This window comes from Salmo salar, chromosome ssa21 (assembly GCF_905237065.1).
Source record: "Salmo salar chromosome ssa21, Ssal_v3.1, whole genome shotgun sequence".
Taxonomy (NCBI): Eukaryota; Metazoa; Chordata; class Actinopteri; order Salmoniformes; family Salmonidae; genus Salmo; species Salmo salar.
The window spans coordinates 26,879,529-26,905,717 of record NC_059462.1 but is presented as its reverse complement, the minus strand read 5'-3'; the positions used below and the strand labels follow the sequence as shown (position 1 = coordinate 26,905,717).

General features: G+C 45.6%; 1 protein-coding gene across 1 annotated transcript in view; it reads left to right on the top strand.

The window, feature by feature from the left end:
* LOC106582131 (collagen alpha-2(IV) chain) overlaps positions 1 to 26,189 on the top strand; it is a 113,584-nt gene that overhangs the window by 82,516 nt on the left and 4,879 nt on the right. Inside the window, exons 5-44 of the mRNA XM_014164896.2 lie at positions 6,084 to 6,218; positions 6,335 to 6,379; positions 6,545 to 6,661; positions 8,560 to 8,628; positions 8,812 to 8,847; positions 9,081 to 9,134; positions 9,351 to 9,386; positions 9,510 to 9,551; positions 9,686 to 9,757; positions 9,858 to 9,902; positions 10,642 to 10,689; positions 10,809 to 10,844; positions 11,009 to 11,053; positions 11,201 to 11,264; positions 11,497 to 11,607; positions 11,854 to 12,003; positions 12,138 to 12,209; positions 12,321 to 12,472; positions 12,660 to 12,732; positions 12,853 to 12,959; positions 13,181 to 13,364; positions 18,312 to 18,359; positions 19,449 to 19,523; positions 19,659 to 19,757; positions 19,964 to 20,185; positions 20,312 to 20,473; positions 20,584 to 20,754; positions 21,004 to 21,147; positions 21,280 to 21,405; positions 21,535 to 21,716; positions 21,856 to 21,919; positions 22,323 to 22,397; positions 22,605 to 22,712; positions 22,802 to 22,909; positions 22,997 to 23,194; positions 23,314 to 23,430; positions 23,572 to 23,733; positions 23,912 to 24,010; positions 24,142 to 24,288; positions 24,479 to 24,595. Of these exons, the coding sequence (XP_014020371.1) occupies positions 6,084 to 6,218; positions 6,335 to 6,379; positions 6,545 to 6,661; positions 8,560 to 8,628; positions 8,812 to 8,847; positions 9,081 to 9,134; positions 9,351 to 9,386; positions 9,510 to 9,551; positions 9,686 to 9,757; positions 9,858 to 9,902; positions 10,642 to 10,689; positions 10,809 to 10,844; positions 11,009 to 11,053; positions 11,201 to 11,264; positions 11,497 to 11,607; positions 11,854 to 12,003; positions 12,138 to 12,209; positions 12,321 to 12,472; positions 12,660 to 12,732; positions 12,853 to 12,959; positions 13,181 to 13,364; positions 18,312 to 18,359; positions 19,449 to 19,523; positions 19,659 to 19,757; positions 19,964 to 20,185; positions 20,312 to 20,473; positions 20,584 to 20,754; positions 21,004 to 21,147; positions 21,280 to 21,405; positions 21,535 to 21,716; positions 21,856 to 21,919; positions 22,323 to 22,397; positions 22,605 to 22,712; positions 22,802 to 22,909; positions 22,997 to 23,194; positions 23,314 to 23,430; positions 23,572 to 23,733; positions 23,912 to 24,010; positions 24,142 to 24,288; positions 24,479 to 24,595 (4,117 nt within the window). The remainder of the gene's footprint in view (positions 1 to 6,083; positions 6,219 to 6,334; positions 6,380 to 6,544; positions 6,662 to 8,559; positions 8,629 to 8,811; positions 8,848 to 9,080; positions 9,135 to 9,350; positions 9,387 to 9,509; positions 9,552 to 9,685; positions 9,758 to 9,857; positions 9,903 to 10,641; positions 10,690 to 10,808; positions 10,845 to 11,008; positions 11,054 to 11,200; positions 11,265 to 11,496; positions 11,608 to 11,853; positions 12,004 to 12,137; positions 12,210 to 12,320; positions 12,473 to 12,659; positions 12,733 to 12,852; positions 12,960 to 13,180; positions 13,365 to 18,311; positions 18,360 to 19,448; positions 19,524 to 19,658; positions 19,758 to 19,963; positions 20,186 to 20,311; positions 20,474 to 20,583; positions 20,755 to 21,003; positions 21,148 to 21,279; positions 21,406 to 21,534; positions 21,717 to 21,855; positions 21,920 to 22,322; positions 22,398 to 22,604; positions 22,713 to 22,801; positions 22,910 to 22,996; positions 23,195 to 23,313; positions 23,431 to 23,571; positions 23,734 to 23,911; positions 24,011 to 24,141; positions 24,289 to 24,478; positions 24,596 to 26,189) is intronic.

Genomic DNA, 26,189 nt, shown 5'->3' with positions numbered 1-26,189 from the left:
CATACATACTTTTGTATATGTAGTAAATCTAAAAGATCAAATTCAACCAGATTGCCCTTCGATCGTGGGAAAAGACTGCACTTGACAGTTGCGCTTGAATCGAAATGATTCAAGTGCAACAGTCAAGTGGGGCCTTTCGAGCTGTCATGTGACCGAACACTACAGACAACGCATTCAAAGGCCACTACGGAGAAATTTTGGTTCCTGACTCAAAGGGAATAATACCCTGCCATCTCCCTCAGAGCATTAAAACTCATGGTACCCTTTGCCAGCTCATATCTGTGTGAAGCTGGATTCAGCAGTGCTCTCGTCTGCATTAAAACCAGATATCAAAATGGGGTCGTAGACGAAAAAAGTTTGTGAACCCCTGTCCTAGCCCATAGCCCCAACAGTTTCGGTACACAGAACAAATGTCCCTTGGACTTGAGTTGTTTGTGTGTTTGTTGGTTCTCAGTAACACGGTCAACACCAAACCTCACAGGTTACGACCTTATGACCCCACTCAGGCCTTATACATGGAAATACATGGAGACCGTCAAAACACACTGTCAAGCTGAGAGACCGGCGATGACTGTGTTGTGACTAAATTAAGTGTCTGTGTGTGTGTGTTTGGTTTTTTCGCTCCTTGTGGGGACAGAAGTCCTCACAAGGATAGTAAAACTAGGAACATTTAGACAAATAGGAAAATTTCGCCATTCCCCACAAGGAAAAAGGCTATTTTAGGTTTAGGGGATAAGGTTTAGGGTTGGGCTTTACTTGGCTCACCGCCCTCTAGCGACTCCTTTTGGCGGGCCGGGCACCTGCAGGCTGACTTAGGTCGTCAGTTGTGTTAAGGAGAGGTGTTAAGGAGCGCAGTTTGGCGGGTCATGTTTTCTGAGCCCATTAGGGAGTTGCAGCGATGAGACAAGATCGTAATTTGATATGATGAAAAAGGGGCGTAAAAAAATAATTAGGGTTAAGGTTAGGGTTACAGGCGTCAGAATACTTCGGTTCGGCTTGCTGCTAGCCGAAGTCAGCTAAGCGAACCGAACGAGTGTGCTAGCATACTCCCTTAAAATATATTCCCTTTCACAGCCGGCCGTGACCTGGAGCCCCATGGGGCGGCGCACAATTGGCCCAGCATCGCCTGGGTTAGGGGAGGGTTTGGCAGGCCGGTATTTCCTTGTCTCATCGTGCTCTAGGGACTCCTTGTGGCGGGCCTGGTGCCTGAAAGCTGAATTCGGTCATCAGTTGGACGGTGTTTCCTCCGACACGTTGTTGCGGCTGGCTTCCGGGTTAAGCGAGCAGTGTGTCAAGAAGCAGTGCTGCTTTTACATCTAAGATGTTTGGTGCAGGATTTCGTCATTAAAAAATGTGCATGATAACAAGTCGTTGAATGACAACAATAACTTTATTGAAGAGTCCCTACTGTTGATCAATTACCGACAACTTCGGCTGCGAACTTCGGCTTGCCTCCAGAAGAACATGTTCTGTGCCCAAACAGCCAAGTGCAAAACGAACAAAAACGTCACAAAATGTGGTCATAATATACAGTGCATTCGGAAAGTATTCAGACCCCTTCCTTTTTTAAAGCCTTATTCTAAAATTGATTAAATAAATGTTTTTCCTCATCAATCTACACACAATACTCCATAATGACAAAGGGCAAAAGCAGTTTTCTTTCATTTTTGCAAACAAAAAAAACAAACATATATACCTTATTATTTACATAATTATTCAGACCCTTTTCTATGAGACTCAAAATTGAGCTCAGGTGCATCCTGTTTCCTTAAATCATCCTTGAGATGTTTCTACAACTTGATTGGAGTCCACCTATAGTAAATTATATTTATTGGACAATTTGGAAAGGCAGACTCCTGTCTATATAAGGTCCCACAGTCGACAGTGCATGTCATAGCAAAAACCAAGCCATGAGGTCGAAGGAATTGTCCGTAGAACTCCGAAACAGGATTGTGGACCTCAGACTGGGGTGAAGGTTCACCTTCCAACAGGACAACGACACTAAGCACACAGCCAAGGCAACGCAGGAGTGGCTTCGGGACAAGTCTCTGAATGTCCTTGAGTGGCACCGCCAGAGCACGTACGTGAACCCAATCAAACATCTCTGGAGAGACCTGGAATTTGCTGTGCAGCGATGGTCCCAATCCAACCTGACAGAGCTTGAAGAGGATCTGCAGAGAATGGGAGAAACTCCCTAAATACAGGTGTGCCAAGCTTGTAGAGTCACCCTGTATCAGACAGAACATCCTGCATCAGACAGAACATCCTGCATCAGACCGAACACAGTGCATCAAACAGAACACAGTGCATCAGACAGGACACCCTGCATCAGACAGAACACCCTGCGTCAGACAGAACACCCTACGTCAGACAGAACACCCTGCATCAGACAGAACACCCTGCATCAGACAGAACACCCTGCATCAGACAGAACACCCTACATCAGACAGAACACCCTGCATCAGACAGAACACCCTGCATCAGACAGAACACCCTGCATCAGACAGAACACCCTGCATCAGACAGAACACCCTGCATCATACAGAACACCCTGCATCAGACAGAACACCCTGCATCAGATAGAACATCCTGCATCAGACAGAACATCCTGCATCAGACAGAACACCCTGCATCAGACAGAACACCCTGCATCAGACAGAACATCCTGCATCAGACAGAACACCCTACATCAGACAGAACACCCTGCATCAGACAGAACACCCTGCATCAGACAGAACACCCTGCATCAGATAGAACATCCTGCATCTGACAGAACATCCTGCCCCAAGTTAGCCTCTTATCTGACTGTGTGTGTGTGTGTGTGTGTGTGTGTGTGTGTGTGTGTGTGTGTGTGTGTGTCTGAAAGAGAAAGAGGTGTGTGTGTGAGATATAGTAGGTTGCTGTATCAGAGGTACATTGCATGAAAGCACTTGTTCTGAGTGGTTATCACAGATCAGAACAGATACTCATATATGCAGAGTTTGGAGTGCTCCCAGGCAGAGTTACCAGATATATGTCATCATTCACATAGTCACTCTCGAATAGCATAACTGCTAGGAGTAGAACACACTTGAGTTTTCTTTCACAGTAAAATCATCTCTCACATAAACACTGGATGGCAGAAGAGAGCAGTTTTTCAGTATGCATAACTTTACAAGCTCCAGAAGATAAACGTCTCACCCTTGTGGCCATAAATTGATACTACAAGGCCAAGGTTTTGGGTGTTTCCAGTTCACTCTGAAGTTATGCTAGCCCAAACATAGACCTCTTTATTATTTATTTCATTTATTAATAAGACAAGGTCTAATTGCATTCCGTAGTGAATGCGTTTGAGATAACTCACAACCAAATCTGTAACTGTGTAGCAGCATTTGTTCTACGTCGCAATGTACACTGTACAAAACATTAAGGACACCTTCCTTTAAGGACACCTTCCTTTAAGGACACCAACAAGGTGTCGAAAGCATTCCACAGGTATGCTGGCCCATGTTGACCCCAATGCTTCCCACAGTTGTGTCAAGTTGCCTGGGTGTCCTTTGGGTGGTGAACCATTCTTGATACACACGGGAAACTGTTGAGCATGAAAAACCCATGAGCGTTGCAGTTCTTGACAAACCGGTGCACCTGTCACCTACTACCATTCCCCATTCAACAGCACTTAAATGTTTTGCCCATTCACCCTCTGAATGACACACATACCCAATCCATGTCTCAATTGTCTCAAGGTCTAAAAATCTTTCTTTAAACTGTCTCCTTCCCTTCGTCTGCACTGATTTAACAAGTGACATAAATAAGGGATCATAGCTTTCACCGGATTCACCTGGTCAGTATATGATCAATGTCACGGAAAGAGCAGGCATCCTTAATGTTTTGTACACTCAGTGTTGATCCGTAGTTGGTAGACAGTTCTTAATAGGTTGTCCCTTACATCACTGAGCGGTGCCCAGGAAATAATTCAATCCAATTGTTAGATGCTACCACCCCACCCCCCAAATCAAAACCAAATATGGATGTCCATGTTTACGTGCACACACTCCATTCTACTTCTTGTCTGCTTCCTGTCTGTGGCAGCGTTGAACAAGGAAAAAAACAGCGGGTGGGGTGTTTCGCTTCCTCTTCCGTCTCTGGTGCCCGTACAGCAACTGATTAGCTAGGACAAACAGGTGTGAAACACAGACAGTTGTGCAGACACAAAGGGAGAACACATCATATCCATATTTGGTTTTGATTTGGAGGGGGAGCAGAGACAGAAGAGGAAGCGAGACATGCCACTCCTTCATCTTTTCTGGTTGATATACAGTCAATGAACTAAGTAGACCAGATCCAGCTGCTATCGCATTGGTGTCTATGGCAGAGCCACCCCTTAAGTAGACCGGAATTGTGACTTCTTATTTCATTGGTAACCGGCTTTAGTAAGACATCTTCATTTATCCACCATCTTTGGTGTTATCATCTAACAATTTGATTTAATATCCCTCACCCTGGCCCTTGCCTGGACTCCATCTCTCTGCATCTTTACTGTTCCCCCAGAGTGGAAAAACTGTTTCTCCATGTAGGTTGTTGTAATAAACCCATAAACCACCACTCGGTGGAGTCTCACCCCCACTGCAACATGTTGTTTTATATAATTTGACATTGTTGTGGTGCTTTCACCTCTATTAAACACTAAAGCCCAGTTACTGGCCTATAAGGGGAGTGAATGATCTTTCCATGTTCTTTTTGCAACAAAGGTAAGTCTAAAGTGCCAGTGGTGTAAAATACTTAAGTAAAAATACTTTAAAGTACTACTTAAGTAGTTATTTTGGGTATCCTTTGACAAGTTTTACTTTACTACATTCCTAAAGAATATAATGTACTTTTTACTCCATACATTTTCCCTGACACCCAAAAGTACTCGTTACATTTTGAATGCTTAGCAGGACAGGAAAATGGCCCAATTCACACATTTATCAAGAGAACATCTCACTAAACATACACGCTTCATTTGTAAATTATGTCGGAGTGTTGGAATGTGCCCCTAGCTATCTGTACATTTATTAGATTTTTTATTTTGGGGTTTTAAACAACTAATCCACTGACGTCAGTTCAATTATTTGAATTCTATTTGGTTCAGGTTTTTTTCTGTGAGCTCAATGTGCAGTTTCTGTAAAGATACATCAGATCAAATCAAATGAATTTATAAAGCCCTTCTTACATCAGCTAATATCTCAAAGTGCTGTTCAGAAACCCAGCCTAAAACCCCAAACAGCAAGCAATGCAGGTGTAGAAGCACGGTGGCTAGGAAAAACTCTCTAGAAAGGCCAGAATCTAGGAAGAAACCTAGAGAGGAACCAGGCTATGAGGATCAAGCCTGAACTGTGAAATGTAGTAGGAAGTTGTAGTTTCCTACAGGCCAATATTCTACATAGTTTAGTGCAGAAAACGTGGTAATTAACTACAATGACCATAATCCATTGCACGCCCGCTTAAACTTGCCCAATTTGTGTGGAGCAGACACAGAGATGGCCCATGTACGCTAGGAGCGGCACCGCACAGTGAAACACCTCTTCCCATTCATTTTCAATGGAAGGAAAGCGATGAGAAGCGGGTTGTGCGAGGAGAGAAGATATATCGACATGATCTAAGTGATTCATAGTTGGTATTCAGCAGTCATAAAAGTATGCCTTATTTACTTTGAAGAACTACTAAAATAGTGATTTTGTCAGACAGCATAGCCAGCAGCGCTATAGAGATGAGATGATGACTTTGAATTAAGTAATAAAGTCATCGAATAAAACTAATATTTTATTAAAGTAATGTGAATAAATGATGCTTAATAAGTAATAAGCATTAATGGGCAGTCACTACCATCATGGGACTTGTATTCCATTTTTTTCAGCTTTGTTACAGCATTCAACCCACATAATGCATAGTGCATTTCATTTCCCCCAAAATTATTGAAACCGAAAATAATTTTTTAATAACGAACCGAAACTGAACTGACCTCAAAAAGCACTAATCGCTCAGCACTAATATTTATCAGTCTCCATCCCTTGATGTGTTTCATAATCTGTTGATTAACATGTCTCTCTCCTCCTCCTCAGGGCCAACCTGGTCCTCTTGGCCCGCAGGGCCCCCAGGGGCCTCCAGGGAGCCTAGGGGACCCAGGAGTCCAAGGAGTCCAAGGAGAGAAGGGCGACCGGGGCAGAGGAGGCTTCATCGGCCCCAAGGGTTCTGTGGTGAGGAACACTGACTGGAGAATTCTTTACTAGAGATCTCAGACTCTGGCTTAGTGGTGTGTCTACTCATCAAATGTTGGTATGGACTTGTATAAGTGTTTTTAATTTCTCCGCAGGGGATGACTGGTGTTCCTGGGTTTTCTGGATCGGACGGTATTCCTGTAAGTGGGATTATATTGGGATTTTTTTCTCTGAGCAAATAAATAGCAGACACACACATGCCAATAAATCATCTATTGTTGTCTTGTTAATACTGTAAGTAGTCTTAATACAACATGGAATGATGTTGTAAAGGTCTGTTATTAACTCATCCATATCATCTCCAGGGCCATCCAGGACAGGCAGGGACTCGTGGGAAACCTGGAGCAGACGGATGCAACGGAACACATGGAGATTCAGGGTTGTCAGGGAAACCAGGCAACGATGGTCAGCCCGGGTATAATGTACGTATGAACCCAGTGATGTCACCAGCAGTTGCAATTTTAGTATGTAAATCTTGGTGGGAAAACAATATATATATTTTTTTACATGCATGTCAGCAAAGCCACTACACAACACAACACTAAACAATACATGAATTGAACTATAACGGTGACAAACGGTGCCCACAAACTATTAGGGCCTAGATAAAGCTGTCCCAACAGCAGAGTCCCAACAGCAGTTCCAACACCTAACACCTTGCTACACCTGGCTATCAGCAGAGCCTTCATTCAGCCTCATTTACTGCATTTAAAAAAAAACAGCTGATATGGCTGACTTGCTGAAACAAAATGTGGTTTCTAGTGACAATTGAGATGTACAAGCTATGGCATAAGGGGACGACGAGCGGATAAGAGGCAATCCGTAATTTCGATTAAGTGAGCTAGGACGGACGTAGTCAATATAACTATTTGTTCATCATTTTTTAAATATACAGCGACAGAATTCAGAACATGGGGCGTTCTTACAGTATTCTCCCTGTACACCAAGTCAGAACCGTAGGATAAATAAAGGAGGCTTATAAGCAGACAATGAAAGCTCTTACAATATTTGATTATTACATTTATCTAAAACAGGCTATAGGCTACATGTTCCCCACCAAGTCAGAACAGTAGGTGAAATTAAGAGGGGGGAAAGGGACCAAATTATTAGGGTGAGGCACATGAGCTACTAACATCTTACTACACAACATACACTTAGTATTACTTTCTTAGCTACAGTATACATATCTCCCTGGTATATTATATAATTTATGCAGCGTACGAAACATTTTTGGACTCACCTTGTTGTGCTGTGCTCACTTGAACAGGAAGGTGGAGCGGCGGTCCTTCATAGGCAAATTTTGTCATCAAACTTTGCCATCAAAGTCTGTCATTCTCTGGATTTATGGTGCTTTCAAGACAACTGGGAACTCAGAAAAAAATAAGGTTGAATCATGATGACAGTGATCTTCAGGTCGAAGCTGTAGAAAGAGGCGCGAGTTCCCGACTTGCAATTCCGAGTTGGATGACCATTCAAAACATTTTCTCCCAGTCGGAGCTAGTTTTTTTCTGAGTTCCCAGTTGTCTTGAACTCACCGAAGTCAGATTTCCCAGTTCCAAATTTCCAGTTGTTTTGAGCTGGATAGACAGCATGGCCATAGTTGAATGTTTATCCTTTTAAGCTTGGGAAAGAGACCCTTAAACCCAGACTTGGGACCACACATCCACTCCACTGAATAGCAGGCTAGTGATTGCTTTGCAATGCTTGCAGTTGGCCACAGATTCCTTCCAAACCACAAATTTTTTAATTTGCGAATTCCAATTTGTTGTGTAATGTTTATGGCTGATGAGCATCGATACATTTTAACTAACATTTCTCGTCATTATTTCTCTTCATATGACAAGGATTAAAAAGCATTTGCCAGTAGATTGTCGACTTGATTCATGATGATGACTGCTAGCTTGCCAATCAAAGCTACTGTAGATATAATGTGATTTGACGTCATTTTATCTATGGCCAAAGACCTTGACCCTTCTTGGATGGGCACTTCTAATGTGACTCTATGCCAGCACCCAAGGGGCTTGAATTTTCGAGCTCTTCCCTTAGATTTGGCGGTGACGTAGTGTCCCCATGAGTGAGAGAACACTGAGCCAATCACAGCGTAACCAGAGAACATGACCCAATCACGGCGCAACTAGAGAACATTACCAACCCCTAGTTCAAAACAGGTGGAATGACAGGTCACCAGAGACGTTTGTAGAGATAGAATCAAGGATTCCACCTTGTAGTCTGAGACATTGAATAACTCCCTCTCCTTCATTTTATATTTTCGTTTGATTTTCTACCTCCACCCCCTTCCTTTCTCTCTCTCTCTCCACAGGGTCAGGCAGGCAGGAAGGGACAGAAGGGAGACACTCTGGAGCTGAGTGTGTTCATGGAGCGGTTCAGGGTAAGAGGAGAGGAGAGGGCTAGAGAACTGTGGGATAGACCTGCTATCAGTACTACAGTATTATCAATGTACAGGCTACTTTGAACGGTACATCATGTCATGATATTGTACAGTACACAAATATGATGTACTCTTGTACTCTACACAGAAACAACCTCTTCTCTCTGTGTGTCTTTTCAACAGGGAGATTCAGGACAGCCCGGATACCCTGGATTTGTTGTAAGTATGGCGCCGCCGCCTTTCCCTGTCACTCTAAAGTTATGGTACAAGATAGCCAGCATCATTATACTATATATATATATATATATATATATATATATAGTATAATGATGCTGGCTATATATATGGCTATGTGTATATATATATATATATATATATATAGCTACTCCATATCAAAAATGACATTGCACTCTGACATTCTATCTTTCTCCATCCTCCCTTCTCTCTCTCAGGGTCCTCAGGGTTACCCAGGTCGATCGGGCTACAGAGGACTCCCAGGACGACAGGTTAGTGGAGTGTGTGTGTGTGTGTGTGTGTGTGTGTGTGTGTGTGTGTGTGTGTGTGTGTGTGTGTGTGCGTGTGCGTGTGCGTGTGTGTGTGTGTGTGTGTGTGTGTGTGTGCGTGTGCGTGTGCGTGCATATGAATGTGTTGTTGTACCATATACACCCTTCTGTGTACTAGATAGATACCCAATCATTCTTCTGGTTTGTTTCCTGACTCAGGGCCCTTTAGGGTTTCCTGGCCTTCCTGGACCAAAGGTAAGGTCCTCACATCAAATCATTTGAACCATGTTTCATCTCTCATAGAAGATAAATGGCTAGTGAATGAGATTAAAATAAAATAATACGGATGTGTTTTAACCTGGTGTGTTTTCTGCTCAGGGCACCATGACCAAAGTGTTGAAGGGGGTCAAAGGAGAAGCGGTATGTGACTGCATGTTTCAAATAGTTTTTTACTGCCCAGCACTTAATGTGTTTGACTACAAAAAATAATGATTGTCCTTGCCGTCCTCATCTCTGCTGCATGATTCTCACTGCACTTCCCTCTCTCACCACAGGGTGAGGCTGGACAGCAAGGTCCCCCAGGGAACTCCACCCATCCCCATACCAGTCCAATTACCGGACCCTACGTCAGTACAGCTCCACACTTTAATATGTTTAATAACAATAAATATTTTGATTGTGTGTGAACTGAATCACTCTAACAATGTTCTGCTTTGTCTCCTCCAGGGCAGAAAGGGTGAGAAAGGGTTGAAAGGTGAAACTGGAGTTGAGGTAAGTGACCCCTCTTCTCCTGTGGTCTCTATAACACCATGTTCCATCTTGACTGGCTGCATCACTGCTTGGTATGGCAACTGCTTGGCATCTGACTGCCAGACACTACAGAGGGTAGTGTGTACGGCCCACTACATCACTGGGGCCAAAATCCCTGCCATCCAGGACCTCTATACCAGGTGGTGTTAGAGGAAGGCACCTAAAAATTGTCAAAGACTCCAGCCACCCCAGTCATAGACTGTTCTCTCTGCTACCGCACGGCAAGTGGTACCGATGCACCAAGTCTGGAACCAACAGGACCCTGAACAGTTTCTACTCCCAAGACATAAGACTGTTAAATAGTTAGTTACATAGTTAACCAAATAGCTACCTGACTATCTGCATTGGCCCATTTAGCACAAACATAATTGACTCATCACATACGCTGCTGCTATGTTTATTATCTATCCTGTTGTCACTTTATTCCTAGTTATAGGTACATATCTACCTCAATAACCTTGTACCCCTGCACATAGACACGGTGCTGGTACCCCGTGTATATAGCCATGTTATTGTTACTCATTGTTTATTTTTTTATACATTTCATTATTACGTGTTATTACTTTTCTATTATTTCTCTATTTTCTTTCTCTCTGTATTGTTGGGAAGGGTCCGTAAGTAAGCATTTCACTGTTAGTCCACACCTGTTGTTTACGAAGTATGTGACGAATAAAATGTGATTGTATATGTTACTTATCAGGCTGACAACAAAGGAGAGACTGGGATTATGGGGATGCCTGGGCAAAGGGTTAGTATTACACAAACATTATACTGTATAAATTACACATACATTATTATACCTTATTGAACCTGTGTTTGTTGCTTGTGAGATACTGACCTGTTGAATATCCTTGTGTGTTCGTTCAGGGTGTCCCTGGTCGGGATGGAGAGCAAGGACTAAGGGTATGTTTGCGTGGCCTAACAATGCCAAGATCTCCATATTATTGCAGTCAGTAGTATGTGTTGGTTTTTGTGGGCTAATAGAGATGTTGCAGTTGTATCTTTTGTGCTCTTGATGGTGCTGGACACCTTTCTCATAAACTCTCTCCCTCCGTCTTTCCCTTTAGGGGGACCTTGGAGAACCAGGATTTAGGGGCAGAGATGGCCAAAAGGTGATCCTACAGTTGATACTCACATCAAAACACTGTGATACTAGCAGATCTTTGATTGGACAGTGGTCCATTCTAAACTTTCATTCAAATTCGAACACACAAGCTATATACATGTAGTAGGTTTTAACAGGTGGGGATTATTTTTAGGGTGCCATCGGAGAACCTGGGGAGTTGATCTATTATGAAGGTCCCTCAGGAGGGCCTAACAGAGGTATGATTAGCCAATCAAGTCATCAATCACTTTTCTATCAGCATCAACTATCTATCAACTATCAATATACAGTATCGTCTTTCTCCGGGTAGTCAGCCTTTCATTGAATATGATGTTGAACATTAAAGACTAGCTTGTAGAGTTGTTCTAATATATTGCTTACTGTTTTATTGTTATAATACTGATCGTTATATTGATACTGATTGATGTCCATGTTGGGGTGGGGATGTAGTTGGTCCCCCTGGGCAGCTGGGACCCCAGGGAGAGATGGGTTTACAGGGGGAGAAAGGTCTGCCAGGCCGGGCTGGACCTCCTGCTAGGAAGAGTGATAGTCAATTACAAGGTCAGTACCAAACCCTTACTTATCTAGTCAGTGGCCAGTAGTGTTAGAACGTTTTTACACTAGTTACAGTGATGTAGCAATGTAGATCTATTGTACTTATTAATATGGTATAATAAGAATTATTATAATTGTATTGTTAACAAGTTGTGCACTGTTTTGTGTTTTATTTATTTTTTTACGTTTGGTTTTCTCAGTAATCATTCATATTCTCCTCTCCTATCTCCCTTATCCCTCATGCTCCAACAGTGGAGTACCTGTGGGGTCCGTTCGGGGAACCGGGGGTAAAGGGAGAGACGGGCCCACCTGGAGAGCCAGGTATCCCTGCTCTCAGCCCCGGACCCCCAGGTATCGAAGGCATTTCTGGGTTGAGGGGCCCACCCGGACCACCAGGATCATGTGAGTGTGGACATGAAAGAGATTCATATTGATATTTTATTGAAAGGTTGTTTTGTATGATGGAATGATATTAAAGGAATGTTGTGAGTTGTAAATGTGTTTCTTAATATGTGTATGTGTCAAAATATCTGCAGGGGCAGACTTCTACAAGGGATTTGCTGGGTCGAGAGGGCGGCCAGGCTCTGCAGGGAGAAAAGGACTGAAAGGTTAGAGTGTGTGTTTATTCAGACATGTAATCCGTGATGTATGTTTGTGCGCTGTATGCTCACATGTTATGTCTTACAGTACAGCTGATCTGAGTTGTGTATGTGTTTTAGGTGATCACGGGTTGTGTGAGTGCAACATTGTCCACTCTCCTCCGGGCCTGCCTGGCCCTGCTGGTAGCCAAGGCGACCCTGGAATGAGTGGCGAGTTTGGTCAGCAGGGCGAGCCAGGCGAGCCAGGACCCCAAGGTGTCATCGGACTGCCTGTAAGAACAACTAACACCACCTCAGCTTGACAACATCTACCTCGCAACAAATATCAGACATCACTTTCAGTAGGGCAACATTCATCTTAAACAAACGTTTCTCTTAATAGTTTTTTTTCCTCTCCAATTCTCTCTCACTGGCTTCCTATCCCTCTACTATATGTCCCCGTATTTCTTTCCTCCGTAGGGGTTCCCTGGTGCCACAGGACAACCGGGTCCAAAGGGCAGGAAGGGCGAGTTCACTTGGGCCAAAGAGAAAGGTGGATCATTTCTTATTCTTTCTTTTCACACACTTCTATATCCTTTAAACAGTGGTGAGTGTGAGACACCATTAAGCAAGTGTATGTGTAAATGAGTGCATTTGTGTGTGAACTCTACAGGACATGCCGGGGACCCAGGAGACCCGGGTGCGACTGGTGACCCAGGATTGCAGGGCTTCCCTGGGCCAAGTGGGAACAATGGATTCCCTGGGAACCGTGGTCTTTCAGTAAGTGGCCTACTAGTGCTACATAATACCCGCTAAAGATCCATTCTTGTCTTTCCCACCACCTACTTTCTAAGATAACCTGCTGTTCAAGCACCTCAAACACTTTCGACCTGATAATGTGTCTATAATACTAGCTGTTCGAGCCAATGCAGCTGTGTAGATGTTTATCATTACAGGGAGGGATATGTTCTGAGCTATATGTCCTGTGTTCTCTGTTCTAGGGGGACGCACCTGAGGGACTCACTGGAGAAAAGGGTTATCCTGGCCGGTCGGGGCTCCCTGGGTTGTTTGGACAGATGGGAGAACCGGGAAGGGTTCTAGGTGCCACTAAAGGGGTCAGAGGGTTACAAGGCGATGATGGGGAGCCGGGTTACGCTGGTGTCAAAGGTCGAGCTGGAGATCCTGGTGTGTTACCCTCTCCCTCTTTTATCTCTCTTTCTCTCGCTCTCTTTCCCAATCACTCTGAGTACTTCTGTTTTTATCTCTCTTTCCCAATCACTCTGAGTACTTCTGTTTTTATCTCTCTTTCCCAATCACTCTCAGAGTACTTCTGTTTTTATCTCTCTTTCCCAATCACTCTCAGAGTACTTCTGTTTTTATCTCTCTTTCCCAATCACTCTCAGAGTACTTCTGTTTTTATCTCTCTTTCCCAATCACTCTCAGAGTACTTCTGTTTTTATCTCTCTTTCCCAATCACTCTCAGAGTACTTCTGTTTTTATCTCTCTTTCCCAATCACTCTCAGAGTACTTCTGTTTTTATCTCTCTTTCCCAATCACTCTCAGAGTACTTCTGTTTTTATCTCTCTTTCCCAATCACTCTCAGAGTACTTCTGTTTTTATCTCTCTTTCCCAATCACTCTCAGAGTACTTCTGTTTTTATCTCTCTTTCCCAATCACTCTCAGAGTACTTCTGTTTTTATCTCTCTTTCCCAATCACTCTCAGAGTACTTCTGTTTTTATCTCTCTTTCCCAATCACTCTCAGAGTACTTCTGTTTTTATCTCTGTCACGTTCCTCGTATTCTCCCTCATCGGAAGATATGTCGAAATCACTCGATGACCAATACGCAGCAGGTTGACTGTTCCACATCATATTTATTTTAGATGGAAACGACAAAACAAAATAAACACGCACAGTGCAAAATTACAATTACCCACAAAAATCAAACACAAACACACCCCACTATATGGGACTCTCAATCAAAGGCAGATAGACAACACCTGCCTTCAACTGAGAGTCCCAACCCCAATTAACCCAACAGACATACACTCACCAAACTCCACATAGAAATACCTAACCTAGAACCTACCCCAACACTCACAACCCCACTATACCATAACCAAACATAACTGCCACGTCCTGACCAAATATAATACAAAAAAAACCTAAGTATATGGTCAGGACGTGACATTACCCCCCTAAAGGTGCATACACTGAATGCACAAAACCAACAGAAAAAAACAAAACAAAAAAAAACAACACACAATTAACCTCCTAACTAAAGGGAGGGAAGGGAGGGTGGCTGCCGTCAACGACGGCACAGTGCTACACCCCCCCTCCCCAACCCACCTATATTGGAGGTGGCTCCGGTTCTGGCCTACTGTCCAACAGACCGTAGACAGACCTGTTGGGCTTAGGACAGTAGGCAGACTTCTTTGGTTCTGGTTCGTGGGCCGACTCCGTCGGTCCCAGGCTGTAAGCAGACTCCTTCGGTTCTGGGTTGTAGGCAGAATCATCACAGTCATAGTTAATCAACTTTATTTTAGAATTGTGACCAGACTCACCCGGTTCTGGGTCACAGGCAGCTCCCCTCAGTCCCGGGTCGCAAGAGGTTGTCGGATACTCTGGTCCGCACCCGGTGTCGGATCCTCTGGGCCGCACCCCGGTGTCGGATCCTCCGACGGCCCTGACCCAGGATTCACCAGGCTGGGGAGACATGATGGATGCCTGGCCCTGGGCACAGGCACAGGACTCACCAGGCTGGGGAGACCCACTGAAGGCCTGGTCCTGGGAGGTGGCACAGGATGAACCAGGATGGGGAGACCCACTGGAGGCCTGGTCCGAGGAGGTGGCACAGGACGGACCAGGATGGGGAGACCCACTGGAGGCCTGGTCCTGGGAGGTGGCACAGGATGAACCAGGATGGGGAGACCCACTGAAGGCCTGGTCCTGGGAGGTGGCACAGGACTCACCAGGCTGGGGAGACCCACTGAAGGCCTGGTCCTGGGAGGTGGCACAGGATGAACCAGGATGGGGAGACCCACTGGAGGCCTGGTCCGAGGAGGTGGCACAGGACGGACCAGGATGGGGAGACCCACTGGAGGCCTGGTCCGAGGAGGAGGCACAGGATAAACCGGGCTGTGGGGGAGCACTGGAGTTCTGGTACGGACACTCTTTACCCACACTCCAGGCTGAATGCCCACTTTGGCCCGGCACGGGCGGAGAGCAGGCATTGGGCGAACTGGACCCTCCCAGCGCTCTGGAGACACAGTGCGCAACGCCGGCGCAGGATAACCTGGACCGAGGAGGCGCACTGGAGACCAGATGCGCTGAGCTGGCACCATCCGCCCTGGCTCGATGCCTGCACTCGCATGGCACTTGCGGGGGACTGGTATGTAGCGCACCGGGCTTTGAACGCGCACTGGGGACACCGTGCGCTCCACAGCATAACACGGTGTCTTACCAGTACCACGCTGCTTCCGGTAAGCACGGGGAGTTGGCTTAGGTCTACCACCTGACTCCGCCAATCTCCCCGTGTGCCCCCTTCCAAAATAATTGTTGGGCTGCCTCCCTTGTCCGTTGCGCTCCCTCTCCTCATACCAGCGCCTCTCAGCTCTCGCCTCCTCGATCTCCCACTGTGGGCGGCGATAATCCCCAGCTTGAGCCCATGGACCTTTCCCATCCAGGATTTCCTCCCAAGTCCATGACTCCAGAATGCTTTTCTCCTGGTGCCTCTCCTTGTGCTGCTCCTTCCTCTGCTGCTTGGTCCGTTGTCGGTGGGTAATTCTGTCACGTTCCTCGTATTCTCCCTCATCGGAAGATATGTCGAAATCACTCGATGACCAATACGCAGCAGGTTGACTGTTCCACATCATATTTATTTTAGATGGAAACGACAAAACAAAATAAACACGCAGAGGAGAAAGGTGACAGTTTCACAGGTGAAACGAAACACAGTGCAAAATTACAATTACCCACAAAAATCAAACACAAACACACCCCACTATATGGGACTCTCAATCAAAGGCAGATAGACAACACCTGCCTTCAACTGAGAGTCCCAACCCCAATTAACCCAACAGACATACACTCACCAAACTCCACATAGAAATACCTAACCTAGAACCTACCCCAACACTCACAACCCCACTATACCATAACCAAACATAACTGCCACGTCCTGACCAAATATAATACAAAAAAAACCTAAGTATATGGTCAGGACGTGACAATCTCTCTTTCCCAATCACTCTCAGAGTACTTCTGTTTTTATCTCTCTTTCCCAATCACTCTCAGAGTACTTCTGTTTTTATCTCTGAACGTTCTCATTCTTTTCTTCTCTATCTACCCTCTCTCCTCCTCCATTAATTGTGGGGAAAACAGAAAGACTAGTTGAAGTAGGGAGCGGCAGGTATCCTAGCGGTTAAGAGCATTGGGCCAGTAACCGAAAGTTCGCTGGTTTGAATCCCCGAGTCGGCAAGTTGTAAAAAATATTCCATTCTGCCCTTGAGCAAGGCAGTTGACCCCCAAAAACAAGTGCTCCCCGGGTGCCGATGACATCGATTAATGCAGCCCTCGGCACCTCTCCGATTTACTGCATTCAGTCGTGCAAGTGACTAGGTATCCCCTTTCCCCATAGTTGTAGACTTCAAGGACTTGTCATGAATAACCAGGTGGCGAATCGCATCTCTGCATGTCTGGCAGACATATCAGTGTGGATGACGGATCACCACCTCAAGCTGAACCTCGGCAAGACGGAGCTGCTCTTCCTCCCGGGGAAGGACTGCCCTTTCCATGATCTCGCCATCACGGTGGACAACTCCATTGTGTCCTCCTCCCAGAGTGCTAAGAGCCTCGGCGTGACCCTGGACAACACCCTGTCGTTCTCCGCTAACATCAAGGCGGTGACCCGATCCTGTAGGTTCATGCTATACAACATTCGCAGAGTACGACCCTGCCTCACACAGGAAGCGGCGCAGGTCCTAATCCAGGCACTTGTCATCTCCCGTCTGGATTACTGCAACTCCCTGTTGGCTGGGCTCCCTGCCTGTGCCATTAAACCCCTACAACTCATCCAGAACGCCGCAGCCCGTCTGGTGTTCAACCTTCCCAAGTTCTCTCACGTCACCCCGCTCCTCCGCACACTCCACTGGCTTCCAGTTGAAGCTCGCATCTGCTACAAGACCATTGTGCTTGCCTACAGAGCTGTGAGGGGAACGGCACCTCCGTACCTTCAGGCTCTGATCAGGCCCTACACCCAAACAAGGGCACTGCGTTCATCCACCTCTGGCCTGCTGGCCCCCCTACCTCTGCGGAAGCACAGTTCCCGCTCAGCCCAGTCAAAACTGTTCGCTACTCTGGCACCCCAATGGTGGAATAAGCTCCCTCACGACGCCAGGACAGCGGAGTCAATCACCACCTTCCGTAGACACCTGAAACCCCACCTCTTTAAGGAATACCTGGGATAGGATATAGTAATCCTTCTAACTCCCCCCCAAAAAAAAGGATATAGATGTACTATTGTAAAGTGGTTGTTCCACTGGATATCATAAGGTGAATGCACCAATTTGTAAGTCGCTCTGGATAAGAGCGTCTGCTAAATTACGTAAATGTAAATGAATGGGACTGTGCGAAAATGTCTTATACCCTTGTGTCCAGAGATGGGCAGTATTTCTGTTACATGTATTTCAATTACTTCTGAGTATTTTGTCATTTGTATTACACTAGGCTGAACTAGGGCTCCCGAGTGGTGTAGTGGTCTAAGGCACTGCATCTCAGTGCAAGAAGCGTCACCACAGTCCCTTGTTGAAATCCAGGCTGTATCACATCTGGCCGTGATTGGTAGTCCCATAGGGCGGCACACAATTGGCCCAGTGTCGTTCGGGGTAGGCCGTCATTGTAAATAAGAATTATTCATTTTTGCCCATCCCTGCTTGTGTCCATGATTGAAATGATGCTTCCACTTTCCTCATCTCTCTCTCCAGATGAGCCCTGATGCAGTCTGTCTGCATCACTCAAACCAGCCCCAACAGTGCTTGTATGAGATCATGCTTGAGCTTTTCTAACCCTTATGTTGAATATCTCTTTTTCTTTCTCCCTCTCTCGTTCCAATCGCTCTTATTGCCATTGAAAGGAGTGTCTGACTGTAGTCCGGGAGGAGATGGACGACTGAATGACAAAGGTAGCTGGAGTAACAGCATTTTCATTACATTAACCTTTTTCTACTGGTGCTTTGCTTCCGTAGCCTTTTTGTCTTGTTTTTTTTTACAGTCAGTGAGTATGTTAACATGCACACAAATCATTCGATATTAAACTGATTATGGCAGTAAGCCAAGTATGGCATTAGTCATGTAAACACTTTACTCGGCTTATCTTAATCAGCGTAAGGTCATAATCGATATAAGGATACGACAATTAAAAACACCTGGTTTTCTAGGCAATCGTTCAAATTATTAGGACATGTAAACGCCTTAATCAAAGTAACAACGGTATATATGATCTGTGCATGTGCTAGCACGAGCAGTGTGAGCTTCCTTCTTTTGCGCGAGTGAAGTGAGTTCAGAAAGTATTCATCTTAGAAATAGTCTTCACATACAAACTGTATGTGTCCCAACTCAGAATCAAATATGCTTCACAAAAATAACATGGTCGCAGTGGTAGAACGTTTATTTTGATTGGTGATTTTCTGCATATATCAAAGTCCCATCGGGTAGCCTGATTTGAAGTCCCATCAGGTAGCCTGATTTGAAGTCCCATCAGGTAGCCTGATTTGAAGTCCCATCAGGTAGCCTGATTTGAAGTCCCATCAGGTAGCCTGATTTCAGATGTGTCCATGTAAACAGGATTATTAAGGAAATCATTCTTCAAAGTATGAACTGTTTAAATCAAAATATTAATCTGACTATTCACAATAATCATATTATTGTTTGCATGTAACCGTGCTCACTGTGTATAGAGTAAGAGTTAAGTGCACTACTTTTTTGTAACTGGTTTCTCCCGTCATAGTCTTGTCTTTGATTAGTTGGCTAATATGTATAAATTATTTTATTTTCGCTATGCTCTGATCCCCAATCCACACTGGGCAACAGTATTGTCGAACCAAGGCAACAAGCAGGCAAAAGCACAGAAGTTTCCACAGATATGTACAGTATTAGATGTGGAGTAGAGCTTCATTAAACAGTAGTGAAACAGCAGTTATAAAAGGAGGACCGTTCTCATAGTAATTATTGATACAATCTAAATATGTCCATTGTGTGTTATTTTTACTCAGGCGATTGTGATGCCGTACCCGGACCACCCGGTATGCCAGGACCACCAGGACCCCAAGGGTTAGTGGGTTTCCCAGGTAACTTATCCTTTAAGTTCAGTTTGAGCTTTAGAATGCAAAACAGAAAATGTGTCATATGCCCTGCATGGTCTTTTCCTGTCAAGATCCACATTTATGATTAACGTCCTGTATGTCCTTTTGTCTGTGCTTCAGGCATCCCAGGTCAAAATGGATTCACAGGTCCACTTGGAGATGAGGGGGCCAAAGGAGAGATAGGAGAGCAAGGCATAGGAGGGTCTCAAGGACAGCCAGGTAATATTGTTGCTGCTTTAGTTGTAATAGCAGTCTTTTTGCTCTAGTTACAGACACATAACATCCAATCCCTCTACACAGGTACATTTACTCCCACTTGTAATGGATACACTACTATAGTGCTTTAATACTTATTACATCTTAGTCCAGGTTCTAACCTCCTACCAGCTGATGGTGATAGTTCTGATGGTCTGGTCCTCTCTCAGGTTTCACTGGCCCCCGTGGAGACTTGGGTCAGCCCGGCGTCAAGGGTAAACCTGGAGATCAAGGGCTGCCAGGCCAACAGGGTCGGGACGGGGAGTCCGGGGAAAAGGGACCACACGGGGAGATCTGGGGAGCGTCGACCGGACAACCTGGAGAAGTGGGTCTTCCTGGAGAGCAGGGACCTAAAGGTTTTGTCGGAGAACCTGGAAACGAGGGCTACCCAGGTGGGTACTACCATAACGTACCAGTGTACTGAAGTTGACATTCAATAAACTACAATGTCTCCACCTTTTCAAGAGTGGTAATGTATAGCTATTGTAATGGCTTCTCTCTCTGCCCGTCTCTCTCAGGGATGGGTGGCATGCCTGGGATGATTGGGTTCAAGGGCCACGTGGGTTCTTCAGGTCTACAGGGGGAGCAAGGAAGACCGGGAGCTGCTGGGAAGTACGGCTGGAAAGGTGTACCTGGACAGGCTGGAGTCCATGGACCAACAGGAAGCATCGGACAACCAGGTCAGACACACAACTGACTAACTTCTCTTTTTGAACTTTTTTTTATTTGCTTTGAAGAGGAAGAAACTCTTTGACTCACAGCTAATACACTGTGTATTTGTATCTTCCAGGTTTGAGCGGAGGCAGGGGTGATCAGGGGGACCCTGGCGCCCCGGGGCCAATAGGACTGAAGGGGACACCAGGAGAGTTTGGAGGTCTGGGTGCTGAGGGAAACACCGGACACCTGGGTGACCCTGGAGAGCCAGGACCTATAGGACACTCTGGCCTGCCAGGGTTCAAAGGTTACTTACTATACACATACTATACTCAGTGGAGTCATGTTCTGTTCAATGTTCTAATTATAGAGTTCGTGGTCATATACAGTATGGTCATACTCTGATCACATTCCACATGTCATTTCCTGATGAAGAGTTGATATGAGGATATAATGTCACACTGGAGTTTTGCAGTGAGTAATGCTGAAATATATAATAGCCACATGTTGCTGTAAGGACGTTCCTCCTGACCTGTGATGTCACTTCCTGTTCCAGGTATCAAAGGTTCTCGTGGCATGTCAGGGTTTGGAGGTATGCCCGGTGAGACAGGCCAGGAGGGCTTCTCTGGACAGAAGGGAGAGGATGGCATTCCCGGTGGATTTGGACAGAAAGGAATCATGGGCGACTATGGTTCAAAGGGTGAGACTGAACTGTCAATTAGAATGGTGTGTCTTTCTGTGCTCTACCACTCTCTTTCCCTGTCTCTCTCTTACTCTTTATCAGATCCTTCTATCTGATTGGACACTCACACTTAAACCCGCTGTCTCCTAGGTGAACGTGGTCTGAGTGGCCTGCCAGGCGAGAAGCCCCACATCCCTCGTCAGATCATCAATGACATGAAGGGGACCAAGGGAGAAGATGGAACCCCAGGACAAATCGGATTTACTGGACCCAGAGGTGATTCAGGCTTCATACCCTCCCTACCCTCCCGCTCTTCTTTATTCACATACTCTCATCCTTCTCTCCTTTTAATTTCACTCCTCTCATTCTCATTCCTTCTTCACCGTCCCCACTTCTCTTCTACAGGTCCTAAAGGTTTTCCCGGAGTTCCGGGTATGGAGGGCTACCACGGCGTTCCCGGAGACCCCAGCGATAAGAAGGGTTTCCCAGGCAACCCAGGGGCGCAGGGACTTCCAGGGCCAAAAGGAATGCCAGGTCCGACTGGATCAAACGGAATCGGCGGCTTTCCTGGGATGTCTGGTCACAGGGTGAGACCATGTAGTCTGGTTCCCATTGTTTCTCTGCTGCAGCCAGCCCCCTTTATTGTTCATGCTAAACATGTTCTACAAACAGGTTAGACACATCTCTGTCCGATCTAATGTGGTGTTTCTTGTATTTGTTTCTTAGGGGGAGAAAGGTACCCCCGGTGCCTACGGATCTTCAGGAGATCCAGGAGTGAAGGGTGTCAAAGGTATGACACCCCTGTCTGTCCCAAATCTCACAGATGGATAAGTACAGTACCGTAGACCACAGGAGGTTGGTGGCACCTTAATTGGGGAGGACGGCTAGTGGTAATTACTGTAGCGGAAAATAAGTGAAATGGTATCAAACACATGGTTTCCACGTGTCTGTTGACATTCCATTCGCTCCGTTCCAACCATTATTATGAGCCGTCCTCCCATCAGCAGCCTCCACTGCCGTAGACGCCAGTAGTCATCCAAACTTCATTTTCCAGCTGTTTCAACTCAGTTTAAGCTTGTCTTTGTTAAGCACTTGGATTCGAAGCAAAAGTCCCAGGACAATTTAACATTTAAATAGAAGAGTGAGTAGTGAAAGGCACTGGCTGAAATACGCCTCATTGTTTTCTTCTCCAGGTGAGGGGGGTCCCATAATCGACATGCCCGGATCCACAGGACTGAGGGGGGAGGATGGTTTCCCAGGGGTTCCAGGTGAGTCACTCATTGAGGCTTGCTTCCTTCATTTGCATTAGGAACTGTGGACTGGTGAGAGAAAACACAGTGCACCTGGTAGTGGTAGGCCTCCACCATATTGATAACAGTACAGATGAAGAAAAGGAGTCTAGTTTTACTAAGATGCTGTCTGAGATGCGTTAACATGGTAGCAGTGTTCCTGATACCCTCTGTCTCTCCCTACAGGTCAGAAGGGCTTCATTGGGAATCCGGGAGACAGGGGCGGTGGTGGTTTCCATGGTATTGACGGCATGAAAGGGGCGCCGGGAGAGCCTGGCACAGGAGGACCTATAGGTAAGAGACTTGACTTCCTACCATGTTGCTCACATTTTATAAATGAGTGTCATTCATTGCCTGTGTCTGACTGTGGTTGCTGTCTCCAGGATCTGATGGTCAAGGAGGGTTTCAAGGCAACCAGGGTACGAAGGGATGGCCTGGGATCCCCGGAGAATCAGGCGAAAATGGACGACCAGGCTTCCCAGGACAGAGAGGTACACACACACACACACACAAAAGCACGGGTGTGCACACACAACACCTTTGCCTTATCATTGTGTTTGATCTGCTCCTTTCTGTAGGTTTTCCTGGACTGAATGGTATATTGGGACTGGATGGACTGAAGGGTGAGAAGGGCATCCCTGGACTTCCAGGTCAGGATAACTTGGGAACCCCAGGTGTTCCTGGTGCTAAGGGAACGAGGGGTGAGACAGGTATAGCCAACTCAGAGGTCGGGACCCCAGGATCGCTGGGTTTGAAGGGCATTCAAGGACAACCAGGTTAGTCATTGCTCCAAAAGACTCATTGCATCTTTTTGTTGCAATGTTTGGAGGACATTTAGTGTTTCAAAGTATCTAAGTATCTCCCCCTTCTTCTTTTTTTTGTCCCTTGTACTCAGGTGACCAGGGCCAGGTGGGAGCTCCAGGGTTTCAGGGCCCCCAAGGACCACAGGGCACCTCAGACAAACCTGGACCATCAGGAGACCCTGGCTTCCCTGGACCCAAAGGGCTGCCAGGTATAGTAGAGTGGGGAATGCGTGGATTTACAGTAGATTAACTAAGTATTTATCCTCTGGGATGTGGTGTGCATGGTGTGTGGGATGTGTTCGGTTGGTGTGTGTATTTGGTGTGCTAATAATGATTGTTCTGTTTCATAGGTTTCCCTGGGCCCCGTGGATATCCTGGTGAGCCCTCTCCATACGGAGAGAAGGGTTTAGCTGGCCACTATGGCTTCCCCGGATTCTCTGGTCTGAAAGGAAAGCAGGGGGATCAGGGACCATCAGGCTACAAAGGACAGAGCGGAGTGTCTGGGAAGAAAGGTACAGATCATAGAATTATAGTAGCCCAAGTGGGAATTCCGAAATACAATCCAGAATTATGTTTTATTATTCATCGTAGATGGCTGTCTGTTTCACATTTGACAAGGAGGAATTATTGAGCTGGTTACTTTGTACTGAAACAGTAAAATTAGTAACAGCCATGGTTTTTGTCCCAAAGGTGTGAAGGGAGAGCAAGGGATGATGGGAATTCCTGGTAGGTTTGGTTTCCAAGGAGACCGAGGTCCTTCCGGCCCAAAAGGAAATACTGGACCCATAGGTAGACATCATCTCCCTTGGTTTGATATCAATCTGCACCTCACTATAATTCACCTGAAAATCACCTACACTATTATTAAAGTTGCCTGTTTAACACGTACAAAATGTGTGTGACCTGGTTTGGTCCTGCAGGTTACCTGGGAGCCCCAGGTAACCAGGGCCCAGCCCCAGTCCCCCCCAGGGTGTCAGGAGAAAGGGGTGCTCCAGGGCCTCAGGGCATCCGAGGACCAGAGGGGGTACGAGGGGAGACTGGCCCAAAAGGACCCCCTGGAGCTCCAGGTAGGAGGATCCAGCAGCACAACTACCTTATATTGTGTAACAATATTGTTATATACTTCTCTATGTCAAATGTTGTTCTTTATACAAGTGCTTCTATAGGATTGGCTGACTGTCTTCACTGAATGACCATTCCCCTTCTTTTTGCTTCTTCCTTACCCCTTCTTTAAACCCCCCCCCCCTTCCCATTTAGGCTACCTGGGCCCCCAGGGGCAGAAGGGGATGCCAGGGGTGGGTGGCAGACCGGGTACCCCCGGGTACCGTGGGAAGGACGGAGGGAGGGGTCACCTTGGTCTTCAGGGCATGGAAGGTAGGTACAGTAAGGCAGCCATGCCAGGGAATATAAGGATTACAGCAATCAGGCCTGGATTAAGGGATTAAGAATGGGAGTGAGGCAGGGAGCTAGTTTCCACCAGAGGGTTTGGGTCAGAGTGTTATTTGTCTGAATGAGCCGCAGGTGTTTTATGAGAGAAATTACCCATGGCCTGTAGGGATTATTAGTTATGTAATTAGTTTAGTGCTGAAGGGGCCAGGATTTTTTTATGTGGCTGATCTGAAATGAATTAAAACCTGTATTCCATTGACAGTTCTCACGGTTCTCTTGTTTTACCTGAAAGCAGTGGCGAACCGTGACTATAGGATTTAGGCCTTCAGAGGGACCAAAAATCTTCCAATACATTGTATCAAAAATCTAGAATATAACAGAAACATAGCTTCACTTAATGTGCCTGACATTATCTTCTGTAGTCTGACCATTCTAGTTCTAGTGAAGGAGGAACAATGCTTTTTGATGGCATTATGAATGAATCAAACAGGCCTGGCTGCACTTCGGGCTGCTGCACACACAGAGACAGAACCGGAACAGACGCAACATGTGACACACAGTATAAAATAATGCAACCAGCCAGGTAGCCTAACACCACTATCACCAATAGCGACAACAGCAGTGTCACATCAAAGGTGACAGGCTTGTGGTGCTGAAAGACCAGCGACCGTTATACTTGTGCACTTGGTTAAACACATAGACAGGCGACAGCAGTCACACACAGCATCAAATATTGTTAAAGAATAAGCAGCCCATTATTCACTCCAGTAGGCATAAAATCATAACCTTACAAAAGCACAACCATTTCATTTCCAGAATGAAATGAACAAACCAGCTATTACTTCCCATTGCAAATATATTTTATCACGGTCATCCCACTAACCGGTGATCTAGAGTTTAAATGCAACAATGTCATTATTTCAGTCATTATTTTTCAAGAGACACTGTAGCTAACAGCAAGCAAGCTGCAATAAAAAACAGTGCCCCCCACAGATTATGATCATTCGTAAACGAAGTTTGAAAGATAATCTTGAAAAAGGTGATGCTAATAACTGAGCAACATCATCCACCTTAAAGTTGAGAACAGCTGCTGCAGCCGCTGTGGCCATTGTCACATTACCACAACACAATCTAGGTAATGTTACTTGCATTATGGGAAAACTACAGCTTGCACCACTGATTATTTGCTTTTGCGCCCACTTTGTTTTTATTTTTCTGTGCTACCTATTGCAAGTCAAAATGTGATTGGTTAATTCCACTGTCACTCCAAAATTCTGCTCTAATACAGTTGAGTGGCAGAGGACTTCATTCCAGCTTCTGAAGGCCAATGGCTGGTTGAGCCAGCTCGATTTTTCTACACAGAGACCACCAAAGAAAAATCCTGGATATTTTTTTATCTTCAGTATTAACCTAACACTTCTCTTTCCAACACAAACAGAAGAGATGAAATCAGAAGATCATTAAAATGATTGTAAAGATGAAAATAACAATATATACATAGAAGGCCCTCAAGGTTCCCTACTGTCTGAAAGTGTTATTTCATGTTATGTTCAATTCATTTTAACCACACAAAAATTCT